Source organism: Vipera berus, assembly GCF_964194415.1.
Source record: "Vipera berus genome assembly, chromosome: 2".
Lineage (NCBI taxonomy): Eukaryota > Metazoa > Chordata > Lepidosauria > Squamata > Viperidae > Vipera > Vipera berus.
Window position 1 is genome coordinate 118,743,777 of NC_138203.1, and position 18,576 is coordinate 118,762,352.

Genomic DNA, 18,576 nt, shown 5'->3' on the forward strand with positions numbered 1-18,576 from the left:
ATCTTTCTCCTGGTCACTTGCCTTGAAAACAAACATGACAAGCCTAAGTTTACACAGAGTCATAGAGTCATAAAGACATGACAGTTACCAAGCACTTAAATTTGATCAAGTCACCCTGGGGATGTTGTAACAGTTGTAAGTCTGAAAACTGGTCATAAGTCACTTTTTCAGATCCTTTGTAATTTCAAATGGTCACTCAATGAATAGTTGTAAGTCAAGGACTACCTGTAATGTAAAACTGCCCCTGAACTTCTGGAAGTTGGATTTATATTGCCATTCTTCCACAAATTATCCTTGTTTCTGTTTTTCTGGAGAACAGGGGAAAAGCTTAGCTGTGTGTGACTGGGAATATTGTCTAAGCATTAAAAAAATATAAAATGAGGAGCATCATACACCAACAAAACTCATAGAGCAAGAGCACCTCTGAGGCTTACTTCTTCAAGCTCGTAATACCCAAGTGATGTTACCATTCAGTCTTTTTAAGGGATGGTGGTGAACCAGGAACAATAGAATAAACAGAATAAATTCCATTTTTTTAGTTCTGGATCCCTGTGACATACGCAGGCTATCTGCTCCAAAGCTGTTGGGGAAATGCCTCCTTCCATGCAAACCTACTTACTTCCTCCAAGACTTTTTTATTCATTTTGGGTGGAGCTAGGAAGTACAGCCTTTTTCGTTTCTCACGAGGCCTCCAAGAAGAAGCTGTACTATGCTTGGCTCTGTTTCATATGCATACCCATTGTATGGCAAAGACCACTCTTTTAAGAAGACTTTGAATGACATGTTTTCAGTTTTGTTTTTATTAAAAATCTACTTGAATTCAGTTTTGGAGGGAAAGAGATTGTTATTAGGCAGCATTCAACAAACTGTATATGATTGTTATAGCCAGAGATTCAGATTTACTCTAGGATACTCAGAATAATAAATGGTAGCTTGTAATAAAACAGCAGTGGCATTACAGGTTTTAATTGTGATATCAAGAATACTTTGACACCTAAAAAATCCAAAAAAAAAAATGCAATGTATATTTTATTCAAATAGACATAAATCATGGTCTAAAATTGATATGACATGGACATCCTCGGAACTTAGCATGATGTACAAGAAATAGAGATAGAAACTAATATTTGGGCAGATCATAATCCAGTAAATTTGACTTGGAGAGGAGCCAAGAAAAAAATAAGATGGTCCTTGAACAAATCCATACTGAAAGAAAAATAATTTATACAACTAGTGACAAAGGAAATGGACTTTTTTTTTCAAAATAAATAAGAAAGAAGAGACGTAGCTTCAAAATGTGTGGGACACAGCTAAAGCATATTTCAGAGGGCTGGCTATCACCTACACTGCTAAAAAGAATAAAGAAAACAAGAGTTAAAAGTTGAAGGAAGAATTTAGAAAATTAGAATTAGAGCTACACATAGACCCACAAAAGAAAATATTTAAAAAGCAAATGGAGCTAATAAAACATAAACTAAACCTAGAAGAGGCGGAAATAATGACTCAACAGATTAAAAGGACCAAACAGAACTTTTTTGAAAATGCCAATAAGCCAGGGAGATAGTTAGCATATAGACTGAAAAAAGAAAAAGTGAAAAAACTGATAAATAAGTTGCAAAATCCAAAAGGTGAATTACAGTTTCAAAATGACACAATTAAAAAAAATATTAAAGACTTTTGCAAGATACTTTAGAGCACAGAGGAAATTTCAAAGAAAAAAAACAGCAGTACCTAAAAAAAGCAGACTTACCAAAAATTCCAGAGAATATTCAAAACATATTAAATGGAAGAATATCAGTGATGGAGATTACAGAGGCTATAAAAAGGCAAAAAAATGACAAGACCCCGGGCCCAGATGGATTACCTGCAGAGCTCTACAAATCATTACAAGATATACTAAGCCCAATACTGAAAGAACTGTGTAATGAAATATTTTTTGAGGCTAAAATACCGAATACGTGGACTGAAGCTAACATCACTTTAATACCCAAAGAAGATTCTGATTTGACACAAATAAAAAATACAGACCAATATCGTTATTAAATGTAGATTATAACATTTTCACCTCAATAATAGCAGAAAGACTAAAGAACTTTCTAACCAAATTTATACATACAGACCAAAATGTCTTTTCTATCTAAAAGACAGATAAAAATAACTTAAGAATGATCATAGATGTTTTAGAGTACTATGAAATTCATTCAGGGAAACAGATGGCTCTAATATTTCTAGATGCACAGAAAGCGTTCAACAATGTAAAATGGCAATTTATGTTCCAGCAATTAGAGGAAATGGACTTTGGAAAATACTTTATAAATGTAATTAAAACAATTTATAAAAAACAAACCTTCAAATAGTCAAAAAAGTTAAATACTTGGGAATTTATTTAACAGCAAGACCTCAAACAATAAAAGAAGACAACTGTGGAAGATTGTTAAAACAAATAAAATTGGATCTGGAAAAGTGGAAAAATTTACAACTCTCAGTGCTGGGGAGAATAGCAACAATGAAAATGAATATCTTACCAAAAATACTCTTTTTATTTTAAACAATAGCTTTAAGACTGGGAAAAACCTTTTTTGATGAACTAAATACAACAGTACTGAAATTTATCTGGCAAGACAGAATTAGACTGCAAATGTTATAAGAAGCGAAAGAAAGTGGAGGATTTGGACTACCGGATTGGACGCTATACTACCAAGCAACTATACTAACATGGCTAAAAGAGTGGATAATGCTTAGAGATAAAAGACTATTATACCTAGAGGGGCATAACCTACAACTTGGATGGCATGCCTTTCTGTGGTATGGGAAGAATAAAATACATAGATACTTTCAAAACCACTTTATAAGAAATGCTCTTCTTTTAGAATGGGAGAAAATAAAAGCGAAAATCTAGATTAAAATACCTGGATGGCTTTCAACAATGGAAGCATTCCCTTACCCAAGAAAGTTGTGACCTATAAAGATATTTTGGACAATGGAAACTGAAAGATGGACAAGATTTATAAGAATAAGGTATTGATTTATCATGGTGGCCATACCTGCAAATTCAAACGAGATATGAAAAAGTTGCTAAAACAACGGGATTTTATAGAATTTGACCAGATACTGTTAAAAACAGATGAAAAATTGATTAAGAAACTCTACAAATATTTGTTAAGCTTAAAGATGGAAGAGGAACAAGTAAAAGAAACAATGATAATATCGGCAAAGAACTTTGGACATACCGTAATATAGAATTAGAAAACTGGCAAAGTTTATGGGAAAGAAACACCAAATTAAAAAAAGTGGTGGCTTATAAAGAAAACATATAAAATATTTTAAAGATGGCATTTAACACCGATGAGATTAGCGAAAATGTTTAATAATACATCAAACAAGTGTTGGAAATGTAAAAAAAAACCAGGTACTTATTACGATATCTGGTGGTCATGCAGTAAAGGTAAAAGATTTTGGTCAAAAATACATACCGTATATACTTGAGTATAAGCCGAATTTTTCAGCCCACTTTTTGGGCTGAAAAAATCCACTTCGGCTTATACTCCAGTCAACAAAAAAAAACTTACCGAGGACTTGCGCGCGGCCGAGCTACTTTGCCTGACGCTGCTGGGGTCGCCCGGGCGCCTCTGCTCGCCCTCAGCAGCACCTGGCCCAGAATCACATGCGAAACAAGCCCGGCAGAGGAGCCGGAGCGGCGAGCAGAGGCGCCCGGCCCAGATCCTGCAAGGCCCGGCCGAGACACGCCCCCAGCAGCGGAGCTGCTCCGGCTCCTCTGCCGGGCTTGTTTTGCATGTGAGCTACTTTGCCTGACGCTGCTGGGGTCGCGTCTCGGCCGGGGCCTTGCAGGATCCGGCCCGGGCGCCTCTGCTCGCCCTCAGCAGCACCTGGCCCGGAATCACATGCGAAACAAGCCCGGCAGAGGAGCCGGAGTGTCGAGCAGAGGCGCCCGGCCCAGATCCTGCAAGGCCCGGCCGAGACACGCCCCCAGCAGCGGAGCTGCTCCGGCTCCTCTGCCGGGCTTGTTTTGCATGTGAGCTACTTTGCCTGACGCTGCTGGGGTCGCGTCTCGGCCGGGGCCTTGCAGGATCCGGCCCGGGCGCCTCTGCTCGCCCTCAGCAGCACCTGGCCCGGAATCACATGCGAAACAAGCCCGGCAGAAGAGCCGGAGCGGCGAGCAGAGGCGCCCGGCCCAGATCCTGCAAGGCCCGGCCGAGACACGCCCCCAGCAGCGGAGCTGCTCCGGCTCCTCTGCCGAGCTTGTTTTGCATGTGAGCTACTTTGCCTGACGCTGAGAAGACCCGCTTGGGCACTCGGGTTGGTGTCAGTCTCCGCAGGCCCTTCTCGTTTCCAGGAACGTCAAGCGCGCTTGGCTCCCCACCCCCACGGCAGGGCAGGGCAGGGCAGAGACTTGCTCGCCCTTCTGACGGCCCTGAAGAGAAACGAAGGGCTTGCAAACTCCCCGCGAGAAGCTGGGCGAAGCGCGCGGCTGGGCGAGTGTGTGCCTGCGCGCGTATTTACGAAAGAAATGCTCCGAGAGTTCTTTCTCCGCCCCCTTGGGGGGAACTCTAGCGACTGCTGTAGCCGCGCTTCTCTTCTCGGCTCCGAAAATAGGGATTTCTACTCTCTCTCTCTCTCTCTCTCTCCCCTCCCCACCCCGCATTCTCCTGCCTCTTCGATTGCGACAATAAAAGGGCGAAGGGTGCGCTGGTTTCTTCCTCCTTCCTCCCCCCCTCCCCTCCCCTCCCCGATTGTCAGGTGAGGCAGCTGGAGGTCTGGCCGGGAGATTGTAGCCGTTTTGAAACGCCGCGTCTTGAAACGCCCGATCAGCTGATTTTCGGGTGGAAGAGCCGCGGCTTGAATCTGTTTGCATCTGCCTGAATTAGACCGAAACGGCCTGAATTTGACCAGAGTTGCTTTGTAATGGCTGGAGGAACTGCAGAGGAGGTCTTGCCGGGAGATTGTGGCCGTTTTGAAACGCCGCGGCTTGAAACGCCCGATCAGCTGATTTTCGGGGCGGAAAGAGCCACGGCTTGAATCTGCTTGTATTTGTTTGAACTTAACCAGAAACGGCTCGTAATGGCTGGAGGAACTGCGGAGGGAGTGAATGCTCCAGCCTGGAATATTTGGAAAGGCTGGGGGAACCGGATGAACTGCAGCTTAAGCGACTGTTGCCGGAGGAGCCATGGCTTGAAACGCCCCAGTTTTGGGGCAGCGTTTGCTTGTTCCGGGTAGAAAAAACGCTGTCGACCCCGGCATCTTTTGCGGGGATTTCCCATTTCCCGTTGCGAAACCAGCCGAGCCCAAGTCCACCCTTTCTTTTTTTTCCACGGCACGCTCGGTGCCTTTCCCACGATCGTGTCTCCTTCAGATCTTACGCAAGCTTCCTCGATTTCCTGGTGTGTGTGTGTGTGTGTGTTTCTTTCTTATTCCTCCCTTCTCTGGTGGTTGGAAAGGCGTGTGACGCACTTCGACAACAACTCTGCTGGCTCTCTCGGTGGGAACCTCCCATCCTCTATATACCCCCATTTCGGCTGCTTCGCAAACTGCTTCCTCCACCCCACCCCACCCCACCTCACCCCTCCCCGCAAAAGATGCCGGGGTCGACAGCGTTTTTTCTACCCGGAACAAGCAAACACGCAGGCAACCCTGCACTATTCAGCTCAGTGAAGTCACGCTTGGTTAAAAAACAGATTTAATAATAATAATAATAAGAAGAAGAAGTTGGGCTGATCAAATGTTTCAATAATGACTGAAAGAGAGCTGCTTGTACCTTGGTCTTTGTGCTGGTGTCTTGACATGCCAGTGTTTTTATTTATTCCATTTATTCCATTTGATCAGCCCAAAGTACAAAAAAAAAACCCCAAAAACAAGGTCTAGTTTCACGGCGATGAGCAACCGGAGTGCCAATCAATTAGTTAACAGACTTCATCAGTTCCAAAATCAAGATCACACCGGCAAGCTTTGTCAGTTGTCACTCGCGGCAGTACAAATACACTAGTACGGAAAGCTGCCGTTCACTTTCGGGGGGGAGGAAAAAAAAACACAACAACACCGCATGCTTTCCGCCCCGAAAATCAGCTGATCGGGCATTTCAAGCCGTTTCAAGCGTGACTTCACTGAGCTGAATAGTGCAGGGTTGCCTGCGTGTTTGCTTGTTCCGGGTAGAAAAAACGCTGTCGACCCCGGCATCTTTTGCGGGGAGGGGTGAGGTGGGGTGGGGTGGGGTGGAGGAAGCAGTTTGCGAAGCAGCCGAAATGGGGGTGTCAAGCCCTACGGGGACCAGGGGAGCACTTCCAACAATGCCCGCGCAGCACCGAAGGCCCATTGGCACCCGCACCCCCCAACTGTTCGGCGGGCGAACGCCAGACCCGCTGCCGCACTTACAGCTGATCGGCGGCCGGAGGAGATTGTGGACGGGCGCAGAGGGTCCGCGTCAGCACAGACAGCTGATCGGCGGCTGAAGGAGACTGCGAGCGGCTGCAGAGGTTCCGCGGCCGCATCAACAGCTGATCGGCGGCCGGAGGAGATTGTGGACGGGCGCAGAGGGTCCGCGTCAGCACAGACAGCTGATCGGCGGCTGAAGGAGACTGCGAGCGACTGCGGAGGTTCCGCGCCGGCACAAACAGCTAAGGGGCAGCCGGGGACATCTACCGGTGGTCACGCAGCGCGATCAACTGAGCGGCAGCTAGAAACAGCCGCCGACGGTCGCACGGGCCTCACGGGACTTTTCGGGTCCGATGGCGGCTTGGAGAGTGTGGGTGGCTGCTTCGCAGACCTTGCATGCCGCTACAACCGCCAGGTCTGCGAAGCAGCCACCCACACTCTCCAAGCCGCCATCGGACCCGAAAAGTCCCGTGAGGCCCGTGCGACCGTCGGCGGCTGTTTCTAGCTGCCACTCAGTTGATCGCGCTGCGTGACCACCGGTAGACGTCCCCGGCTGCCCCTTAGCTGTTTGTGCCGGCACGGAACCTCCGCAGCCGCTCGCAGTCTCCTTCAGCCGCCGATCAGCTGTCTGTGCTGACGCGGACCCTCTGCGCCCGTCCACAATCTCCTCCGGCTGCCGATCAGCTGTTGATGTGGCCGCGGAACCTCTGCAGCCGCTCGCAGTCTCCTTCAGCCGCCGATTAGCTGTTTGTGCCGGCGCGGAACCTCCGCAGCCGCTCGCAATCTCCTCCGGCCGCCGATCAGCTGTAAGTGCGGCAGCGGGTCTGGCGTTCGCCCGCCGAACAGTTGGGGGGTGTGGGCGCCAATGGGCCTTCGGTGCTGCGCGGGCATTGTTGGAAGTGCTCCCCTGGTCCCCGTAGGGCTTGACACCCCCATTTCGGCTGCTTCGCAAACTGCTTCCTCCACCCCACCCCACCCCACCTCACCCCTCCCCGCAAAAGATGCCGGGGTCGACAGCGTTTTTTCTACCCGGAACAAGCAAACGCTGCCCCAAAACTGGGGCGTTTCAAGCCATAGCTCCTCCGGCAACAGTCGCTTAAGCTGCAGTTCATCCGGTTCCCCCAGCCTTTCCAAATATTCCAGGCTGGAGCATTCACTCCCTCCGCAGTTCCTCCAGCCATTACGAGCCGTTTCTGGTTAAGTTCAAACAAATACAAGCAGATTCAAGCCGTGGCTCTTTCCGCCCCGAAAATCAGCTGATCGGGCGTTTCAAGCCGCGGCGTTTCAAAACGGCCACAATCTCCCGGCAAGACCTCCTCTGCAGTTCCTCCAGCCATTACAAAGCAACTCTGGTCAAATTCAGGCCATTTCGGTCTAATTCAGGCAGATGCAAACAGATTCAAGCCGCAGCTCTTCCACCCGAAAATCAGCTGATCGGGCGTTTCAAGACGCGGCGTTTCAAAACGGCTACAATCTCCCGGCCAGACCTCCAGCTGCCTCACCTGACAATCGGGGAGAGGAGGGGAGGGGGGGAGGAAGGAGGAAGAAACCAGCGCACCCTTCGCCCTTTTATTGTCGCAATCGAAGAGGCAGGAGAATGCGGGGTGGGGAGGGGAGAGAGAGAGAGAGAGAGAGTAGAAATCCCTATTTTCGGAGCCGAGAAGAGAAGCGCGGCTACAGCAGTCGCTAGAGTTCCCCCCAAGGGGGCGGAGAAAGAACTCTCGGAGCGTTTCTTTCGTAAATACGCGCGCAGGCACACACTCGCCCAGCCGCGCGCTTCGCCCAGCTTCTCGCGGGGAGTTTGCAAGCCCTTCGTTTCTCTTCAGGGCCGTCAGAAGGGCGAGCAAGTCTCTGCCCTGCCCTGCCCTGCCATGGGGGTGGGGAGCCAAGCGCGCTTGACGTTCCTGGAAACGAGAAGGGCCTGCGGAGACTGACACCAACCCGAGTGCCCAAGCAGGTCTTCTCAGCATCAGGCAAAGTAGCTCACATGCAAAACAAGCTCGGCAGAGGAGCCGGAGCAGCTCCGCTGCTGGGGGCGTGTCTCGGCCGGGCCTTGCAGGATCTGGGCCGGGCGCCTCTGCTCGCCGCTCCGGCTCCTCTGCCGGGCTTGTTTCGCGTGCGAGCTACTTTGCCGGCCGCTGCTGAGGGAAGATCTCTGGAGAGGAGCATAAGGTGAGCTGCTGCATTTCCCAGCCTCGGCTTATACTCGAGTCACCAACTTTTCCCACTTTTGGGGGGTAAAATTAGGGGTCTCGGCTTATATTCGAGTCGGCTTATACTCAAGTATATACGGTATTTGGTTGGAGAAAATGATTAAAAAACATAGATTTTAAGTCAGAACTGTTTCTGTTAGGCATAATAGGAGGAAATTATGAGAAAGACTGTATGTATTTAATTCTACATGTATTAACTGCAGTAAGAATCGTATTTGCCCAATATTGGAAAAAGGAAACTTTATCAATGGAAGAAGAACTAATTAAGAAAATTTTAGTCTGTGCAGAAATGGACAGATTGACGTTAAAGATAAAAGAGAAAGAAGACTCAGTATACTTTAGAAAATGTGATAATTTTTATTAATGGCTAGAAAAATGAGTTAGAGAGAAAGGAACATGATATGTACTGTGTAACATTGAATACATACTATTAGGAAGAAGACTTCTGAGCTATTAACTAACATATTGATTATGATAATATAGAAATTAATTGTTACTTATTGTTTTTTAAATACATGAACCCAGACAACATGCTGTTTGCTAAATATTAAGAATGTTATTTTAAAAAACCTTTACCCTAACCCAAATATTTTGCCACCTGATGTTTAATTTATTGAGCCTTGGTGGAGCAGTGGGCTAATGCCTCCTTAAGTAACACCGGCTGCCTGCAATTAGTGCAGGTTCGCATCCCACCAGGCTCAAGGTTGACTCAGCCTTCCATCCTTCCGAGGTAGGTAAAATGAGGACCCAGATTGTTGGGGGCAATTAAGCTGACTTTGTAATAATGCCGCTTGGGGTGTGTGTGAAAGCCCTAACAAGCAGGCATATACATAGAATGAAGGCTACTGCTAAGCTTGTAAGCCGCCCTGAGTCTTCAGAAAAGGGCGGGATATAAATGGAATTTTTTTAAAAAAAATAATTTAGGAATATTATAAAATGGGGAATTACTTCAAGTGAATTAATATATCTGTTAAAGTAGCATAATTATTAAAAAAATCAGAGAATTATGATAGGCAGAAGAATCTTAAGCTAAAGTAACAAATCCTTTAATAAAAACTAGAAAATAAATGTTAAAATTAACATCCATTCATATTTCACTGTTTATATTTTTATGAATTAGTAAGAAATCTAGACACATTACTGTAAATTGTTTTTACTAAAGATATTGTATTAGTGAAATGCATTTTTGTGATTTGCTGTGCTTTGATTAATTTGCAAAATTTTGCATGAAAGTTTTGTAAACATTAAATGCTGTATTATTATTGTAATATAATGCAAGAGAGGGGAGCAGGAACAAAAAAAATCCAAAATAAAACTTAGAGTTCAGGATAATACAGGAGTTTACTCTCTTAGCCCTTTCTGTGGCAAAGAGATTGTTGAGTAGTCAGCAGGTCAAAATGTTGACTGGCCCTTAATTTTGAGAAAAGTCTTAGTACTTTTTGCTTTCTGATTCCAAAATGTAGTGATCATGGAATGGGCAATTTTACCCCTGGTATGACATATTCAGGGGTTTCCCTCTACCGGAATGAGCCACTGAAGAAACACTTAAGGTGATTGCTTGGTAATGGACAACCTCTAAGAAAATAAAGCTTCATTGCTCAGGGCCTAACTTGGCTTTGTGCTTCCAACTGATGTAACTGCTTTTTCCTTTGAATTAGATGAAGAGGAGGAAGAGGAGGAGGAGAGCGATGAGGAGATGCCACAAGAATTGTCTCTTAGCTCCAATGAATCCAGCAGCCTAACAGCGGAGCCTATGGAGCCACCCTCGAAACTGGCACGGACAGATTCACGGGGCATCTTTGTGCAAGCACTGCCCTCCAGTTAAAGAGAAATAAAGGAGGGACTGACTACTAAGTGGCCAGCAGGAAGTCAGGGTGCATCTTGCACTGCGTTGTGCTGCCCTGCGATAAAGATGTGCTGTTCCCTGTCTCCGAGTGGTATGCAATGCGCTTTCATTTCATCCCCTTCCCTGGCCTACCTGTACCCAATATAAACCAAGTAAGATCCCAGCAACACTCCCCCTAAAAGCCTGCCTAATACCTGGTAGCACTGGCGGGGGTGGGGGAGTGCTTGGTTAGTGGGCTGAACATGGTTTCACTGATTGGGTCAGTTTCTTTTTTTGACTGCCTCCTTGATTACCATAGGTAGTCTGAAACTGGCTTAAACCATGACCCCTTCACCCTTGGCTGATTTTTGAAGGGAATTTATGTGCTTGACCAAGCATGGTCCCAGATTATGCTGCTGGGAATGCATAAAACCCATGCTTTTGGATTATAAAATTGGCCCAGGTTTACCAAGGGCCTAGCCTTTTCTGCCTCTTGGCAGAAGTATGATATGCAGAGTCTGTGGCACACCTGAGTTAGTTGACCCATTGAAACTGATTCTTGGTGAGTCATCCCGTCCACTAGTTGGATCAGGTTGAATGTCATTATATTGTGGGAAACTCCTTGTGTCTGCCTGTTCCTTGATGCTGAGCATCTGTCTTATACTACTCAAGGCTGCTGGACACAAGAGTTTGGATTTCCAGAAGCTTGGAGAGTGATGGTCAATGCTTGGGTATAGGGCAGGAATTTGCAAGAATTATTCCAGCTTGAGTGAAAGTTTCTGTGTAATAATCAGCATTGACTTCTTGAAGCTTTCTGTGGCAGTGGCTGAATTTATAAGAGGATTTTCTCAGTGCAGTATATGCATCTGGGCTTTCAGCTATTCAATGGTGCAATGTTATTTGGAATAGGACAGTGTGCACTTTGTGCAGCTGTAATTGTATCCAAATTTGGTTTGCCATAGATGTATACATAATGATCATTACTAGGACAAGTGCCATCTGCTATACCTGTCTTTCTGATCCAGCAAGATTTTAGCTACAGTTCCATTTTCTTTTAAGAGGAAAAAAGGAGATTTCAGCATCATGGTTTCAACTGATACATCTTGAAATTGTGTCTGTCACTCTAGATTTTCTAATAGAGCTCATTCTAATTCTTCAGCTGCTTAGATTGTCCAGTGCTAATTTCTCTTGGACAATTCATCCCAAGCCCACTATTATATTAAAAAAACAGCCTCATATTAAATATTTCTAAATTTATAGATGCTTAATGTACACTTGAAGTTCTGCTGCAAGATCTTTCTGTTTCTACTTTTCCCTACTTTTGGGGAGCAAGGTGGCAAGCAGGAGTAGTGTTCCATTCATATGCGTTATTATCATCCCTGAATACAGTTTTTGTATGCAGCTTTCAGACTTTTGGTGGTTCTCCTAATTATTGTGATACACTTGCAACTTTTAGCCAGATTCTGGTATTACCTGAGACATGTCAGGAAATCCTATGCTATTAGCATGAAGCCAGCCTAAGTAAGCCATTTTTGAACTCTGCTAGCACATCAAACATAACTAACTCAGCCTATTTTGCTAATACCTTTTATTTTTCAAGCCTTACTTTGTAAAGCTAGTGGCACTAAAAATACACTTAGCCTTGGCAGATGCTGGGGCTGCCCTTCTATTGACCAAGAAAGAGTGTTTAGAAATATTCACCCAATTGTTGCCTTCTTAAGGCTATTACAGTGCTGGTGATTGGAAGGGGTTAATTTTTTTTCAAGTGCTTGTAGTCCAAAGATTGCCTGCTACACAGGAATAAGCTAGTAAGTGGGTATAGGAACTGCTGCAATCTACACAACTATGGAACAGGGTGCTTACTCATCTCAACCTAAACTTCTGTTAGCCCACTATTACCTTATTGCAGAATAACTAGAACAGAGAATGCAACAGAAACTACACTGGTCGAAATGAGACGCAGAATCATTGCCAACCTGCTGAGAAATAGGAATACAAAACCATAAGCAAGGATCAGCAATGCAGATTTCCTTCCTATTTGTGAGGGGGTAACTCAAATGGTCATTATAAGTCAACTGGATTCATAGTTTACCAACCAAAACTGTTTTCACTTTACAGCTATTTAGAATTAAGCATGAAGACTTGGGTTCTATTAGCAGCAAATGCTATTTTATTTTGCAGCTGGGCAAAATTACTACAGTGCAACTCTTCACTTTTGGACTAAATCTTAAAAATTATGTAAATTAAGTATATGCATCTCTGTGAAAATAATTTGGTGATTGTGTGCTTTCTAGAGAACTTATTTAAGAACTAATAGCCACTGATCCTTGAATCCAAATTAATGATACTACTGTAATATTCCCTTGCAGAAGTCTTTTAGCTATGACTGTCAAAAGAAAAATCTGTAGGCTTTTAAATGCTACCGGTGGGCAGGAGTAAGTGGGTAAAAACAATACCTTCTTAGGTTTTAGCCCATGTCTACATGCTACACATTTAGGCCAAGTCTCCATGTAAAAACACTCAGTCTGATAAACAAGAAATTAGCTGTCAGCCTGACTTAATCTAAATTCCTTGAGCAAGAAAATAAGCCTATGAAGATGATGTGCTGCATGCAAAAGGCCTCTAGTTGCTGTTCCTCCTTAGGACACCTCTTCACAGTGGAAGTCATAATGAAAGAAACCCATTTTTTAAGTGTCTTTATTTCCATCTTCAGTTAAATAGGCAAGCAGCTGCTCCAACTGCTTCCAGTCCAGGATAAGCTCCAATGAAACAAATGCCGCTTCCTTAGCTGCACGTGACATTAGAACACCAGGATGAGATACTTTTGGATTCTACTCATGAAGTTATTTTCTGTCCAACTTCTTTTGCTACAGCAAGTCAAATGTGTTTCAGGCACTGAATATAAACTTATTTACCTTGTAGTCCCTCTTAAGTATGTAAGTCTAACAAAGCTATTTCTAGCGCAAAGCTGTCCTTAACATAGTAGCCCAAGTCGTAAAGCGGCACAATCTTGAAAGGGAGCAAATAGAGGCAAGACACAAGTTTGGACCTTTTTGCTTCGATCCCGAAGCAAAATGCTGCCTTCAAGGAAATTTTTTGCACAAAAGGACCTCTTAGTTTTGAATTACAGCCTAGATATTTGTAAGACGGAAGTGAGATAGAAAAGTTCTCCCTTCCCCTGCCTTTACTAGAGGTGCCAGAGCCAATAAATACCCCCAAGCATAAGAACCCAGTCTCTCTGAGAAGCACCTTAATTCCCCTATCTGGCTGAACTATCATTTGTAGCAAAGCAGCGTGTAATATCCATGGTTTCTACAGTATGTGTTTCCTGTGGCAAACCTAATATTTCAAATCCGTTGTTCTGGACGTGTGCATACCTTGGTTTGTTGGATGTATGAGTATATCCATCAGTGAAATAGTATGTTTTGTGCTCCAACGTATAACCAATATCTACAAGGACAAGCATTAATCAGGTTTTGAGAAATATTCCTCTGTTCCAACATTTCCCTAATCCTTGCTCTCTATAATGTATGCAGATTGACATTTAGCTTTATGACAGTCCCAATTCTGGTAAAGAAAATGAATCTAGTTGTTTGCAAAAACAAAATCTTGCTTCTGTGAGCTAGCTATTCCCTCTATGAACTGCATAATGCTGGAACCACCACTCACACAAGACCAACAACATGAATAAGCTTACCTTTGTATTCAGTTGCTGCCTTACAAAACAAAATCCTTTCCCTCTGAACGAGGATTCTCTCCATTCACTAAGCAAATTTTGCTGCAGAGCAGCTAGGAACAGTTGCTAGCAAAGCCAAGTCAGAAATACTTGCCCAGTCTATTTAATAGCCCACACAAACCAGTCCCGTTCCTTCTCTGTGCTAGTAACTAAGCAAACAGATCTGATTACTTGCTACTCTGATGGAAGTAATCACTTTCCTGGTTTGTAACTGAATATTAGATATTCTAGTTTTAAACAAAAAATATCTGTGCTTTTCTATGTAATAACTAATTCTTGTTCTATAAACCACCTAAATATTGTGAGATTGGTGAAGATAAATTACTTGATATTTTTGGGTTTTTCAACCATCATGGCCTTATTTGTTCAATTTTTCCAGTGTTTTAAACCTGTGATATAGATGTTTATTGCAAAATCTACATATTGTATAAAATATATATTTTGTGTCAATCTTTTGTGCGGCGGCAACAGCAGCAGCTTTAGCTGTTCTATAGACTTCAAGTGGAGTCTGAAGAGCTTTGTAGGTGTCCTGGGTCCATAAGATGGGCAGTGCCTGTGGTCAGATGATGTATGTGTGTGTAGTCTAGAGTGCAACAGCTGTTTTCTACCTTTTGTAGTTCTTTCTTAAGAAATAAATTCAGCCGTGTTCTTTGCCTAGGATGCTGCTTGCTTACTGTTGCAAAAATGAGTTCACATTTAAGCCCTTGTGTGCAAAATTGGAATCTGCTTGGCAATCCCAACATAGGTTCTATGACTTGGATGAACTTTTGGATGTTCCCAAACTTTCCTGGTTCACAGTGCTCTGGCTGCTGTAGCAAGTTCCCTAACAGTTCCATTTATTAAGGATCTTATGCTGTCCTGGGAGTTTGCTGTAGTGCCATGCTACAGTTTGGGAACTGCAGATCTAAAATGTTAACATATAAAGAGGGTCAGAGCTATATTCCACCCTTCATACAATTTAGAGAGGCAACAAATAGCAAGAAGGAATAAATCCATTTCACTTCTGAAGTCATGTTCAAAAATTCATCTCCTGGTGCCCCATCCCAGCAGAGCTACTTAAATAGGATGAATACAATTGATGTTTTACATAGCTACTTCAAACAGAATGAGCATAACCTTAAAGGATTTTTTCTGAGACAATCGAGATGCCATTTGGCTCCCTTTTGCTATTTCTCAATTGTTGTATAGCTTTTGCATTTTTTAAAATCACAGGCTTTCAGGCAAGTATGTTTCTATTGGAGTTATATAAAAAGGCTGCTATTCATAATAACTGTAAGGTGAAACACACTTATATTAAACTTCTTAGGGCCTGAAATTACTATAGTAATTTGTTGGGGGCTGCTTAGAGGGGGCTGTAAAGCACTGTGAAGCGGTATATAAATCTAAGTACTATTACTATTGTAGTATTTTTGCTAATATATGAATTCTATTCATGAGGACTGTTACCTCTGATTCAAAGTGAAGGCTGCCAATGAAAGGGAAAAGATGCTTCCTCACACACCCATCCTGAATTTTAATTATCCTCCCATTTTTTTTAAGACAACATTCTCTTGGATATTATGAGAAAATATTTATACCGGTAATTATATTTATTTACACAATCTGGAATCACATAATTCAGAAACCCCTTGCTCAAACTGGGCAAATCTAATCATGGACAAATCGCCCAGGGACCCTAAGTGCACCATGAAAAAAAGAATATATTATAATAACCAATGTGAATTATGGAATGTTCTCGTATAACAAGCAGTAAGTATCTTAAATTTGCACACACTTTCTAGATAGTAAACCCTTAATGTCAAGCTGTGTGAAAATTCTCAGTTGCGATGCTGTAATTCCTATTAAGTTTTTCATCAAAGAAGAAAAGAAGCAACAAGAATTAGTTTGTTTAAAATATTTATTGCAGGAAATAAGACCTGCTGGAGAGAAAAGAGAGAAAACATTTGTAATCAGTCCAATAGGTAATGTGAGGTGGGGTGGCATTTACATTTAGGAAGAAAAAAAAAGACAAAATAACAAGTACAAAATGACACTGAAACAAGAAAGGAATTTGGTCTCCTTAAACAATATTGTTGCCTTGGAATAATTTGTTCTTGCATTAGAGGGAGTCAAATCTTACAGGATATTCCCACCTATTCTTTGTAGCTTCACCAAATACAGATTACTATAGAAGGTTAAATAGCTAATTTTTGCTTTTTCTAAATCAGTTGAAGTTGAGCCATCGCAAACAATAATCCTAGTCTGCAAGGAAAAGTTTGTTTTTCAGAGTCTCAAGCAACCTCACTTGTTCACATACCCCACCCGACAGCAACAAGGAAGTAGAGGAAGTGATTCTATTCATAAAATCTAATGCTTCCAAGATCATCTGGGCAACATCTACTCTAAAGAAAGGGGAAAATTAAAAATGTTTAACAAGGAGGTAGTTGAATTGGACATATACAGTTATGGCAAAAAATGAACAACTGATGTGACTTTTGCTTCTGAATCAAATTTCATAAGACAATCCATGTGTAGCGCTCATTGTCTGCTAGGAATTTTAACGAGCAACCTGTAGTTACAAAGAAAAAAAAAAGAATTAGCCAAGAATTAGTGTCCCTGCAATACAAGACTCTCCAAAACTAACTACGTTATAAAGTCATGGATGGAATTTCTGGAACTCTGATATCTGAAACCAGAAACCAGATAGTAATTAACTGCTACCACTTCATGGGCCTTGATCAATCAAAGATATTGAATAAAATCTCCAAAAACCCAGAATCAAGACAGATCTCCCCAGTGTTTAACATTACATTTTCTAGAAAAAGTGTCCTAAATTTTTTTCATAAAGAATGTCAGAGACAGAAAGCATCAAAAATTTATTTGATTGAAAACTGGCTATTATGTCAATTGGTCAGCTAACTGAATCCACTGATTAATAAAACTTTCACAAGACAGAAAATACCTTTGTGAAGGGCTTCATTGGTCATTCTGTTGACATAGCGAACACTGCTCTCTGGTACAAGCCACTTCATTACCATATCCACACAGCTTTTCCGGTAGGAGCTCCATACACTGCCACTGAGAGGCAGGAACTAGGGTTAGTTAGCAAGCCCAGAGTTCACACATGGATAATTCTGATACAGCATTTAGAATCATGGAAAAATATTAAACAACCTGCCCTCGATGTAAGATCATCAGAATAAGTGGCAGATTATTCCCTATGTTCCTTTAATTTTGCCACTACATAATAATGGTCACCATTCACTTCCATCAAGAGACATGGAATGGTACATTTTGAAAATCTTTGCAGAAAGGAAAATATGTCAGAGGAAAGAGAAAGTTGAAGGGCTGATTTTCATTAGAAAGGTTACAATAGAAAAATGGTAAAAAAAATAATTCAAGGATAAATATCCCCCCCCCCCCGAAAAGTAATAGGTTAACCCTGTTTTACCTGGTCTGTCCTTTGACTTCTGTGAGATCACCTACACTGACAGTGACAAAGATCCCAGTATTCAGATCCCATGCCACTTTGAGGCTGGTGTGATATGTCTTTGGTCTGCAGATAATAAGAATGATTAGACTACCCATTCAGTAAACAGACAAATAATACACCTACTTATATCAACGTTTTCCCAACCTTATACAGTTGCTCCAAAGAAATTCTTTGCTGATACAGATAGCATATATTATCTCCAAACATTTTGAGAATGTATTTTAATATCTGGGATATAATATTTTAAATTTCTGATAGAACTACAGATCTTCAGATTTGACCAGTGCTTCAGAATATGCAGAAGCACTTGCGCCTTTTTGCAGGATTGCAATGCTGCTGCAGGAAGGCTGGTGTAGTAACCATACAATCCTGGAAACAAATCCAAGGAATTGTCTAGCCTGGGACTGGACTCACCTGAGCTGTCCCTCTTCATCTGGAGAAGGAAATGCTAGCAGCAAGAGTCCAATATTGATGATGACTTGATTGGTTTCTGGACATACCTAAAAACACGTTTAAAAGAACTGAATAAGCTGCATTCGGCTGGAGGACAAGGTTCTGTTCTTATCTAAAGGGAATCCAAGGTTAAGACTGAAAGGAACTTAATAAAACAAAGGAGGCTCTCTCAAGGTTGTTCTTAGATCATTCCTGTGCTACATATGAAACATAATAGTGTTTTTAACTCTCTCACAAGAAAAGAAATACTCTAAGCCAGGGGTCCCCAACCTTTTGGGCACCAGATTTTTCCGCAGACCGGAAGGGGCATGGTTTTGTGTGCAGCCTCCATCCTGTGGGTAAGGCTTCCCTTGTTTGTGTGGACCAGTTGCTGGCATGCTGCGGCCCACGGACCGGGGGTTGGGGACCCCTGCTCTAAGCAGGAACGCTTTAATTTCAATACATCAAGATATAAGCCATCAATCAGCTTGTTGGCTGTTCATAACATTTA

General features: G+C 43.0%; 2 protein-coding genes across 3 annotated transcripts in view; one reads left to right on the plus strand and one right to left on the minus strand.

Annotated features, from left to right (window-relative positions):
• RFX1 (regulatory factor X1) overlaps nucleotides 1-18,576 on the plus strand; it is a 93,551-nt gene that overhangs the window by 51,514 nt on the left and 23,461 nt on the right. Inside the window, exon 22 of one of the 2 annotated variants that reach the window (XM_081320872.1) lies at nucleotides 10,259-14,819. In XM_081320872.1, the coding sequence (XP_081176998.1) occupies nucleotides 10,259-10,425 (167 nt within the window). In that variant the 3' untranslated portion in view covers nucleotides 10,426-14,819. Of the gene's footprint in view, nucleotides 1-10,258; nucleotides 14,820-18,576 lie in introns of those variants that run through there. The other variant, XM_081320873.1, reaches the window with a different exon arrangement.
• DCAF15 (DDB1 and CUL4 associated factor 15) overlaps nucleotides 16,045-18,576 on the minus strand; it is a 31,759-nt gene continuing 29,227 nt past the window's right edge. Inside the window, exons 10-13 of the mRNA XM_081320874.1 lie at nucleotides 18,048-18,133; nucleotides 17,592-17,696; nucleotides 17,103-17,218; nucleotides 16,045-16,709 (exon numbers count right to left, since the gene is read on the minus strand). Of these exons, the coding sequence (XP_081177000.1) occupies nucleotides 16,654-16,709; nucleotides 17,103-17,218; nucleotides 17,592-17,696; nucleotides 18,048-18,133 (363 nt within the window). The 3' untranslated portion in view covers nucleotides 16,045-16,653. The remainder of the gene's footprint in view (nucleotides 16,710-17,102; nucleotides 17,219-17,591; nucleotides 17,697-18,047; nucleotides 18,134-18,576) is intronic.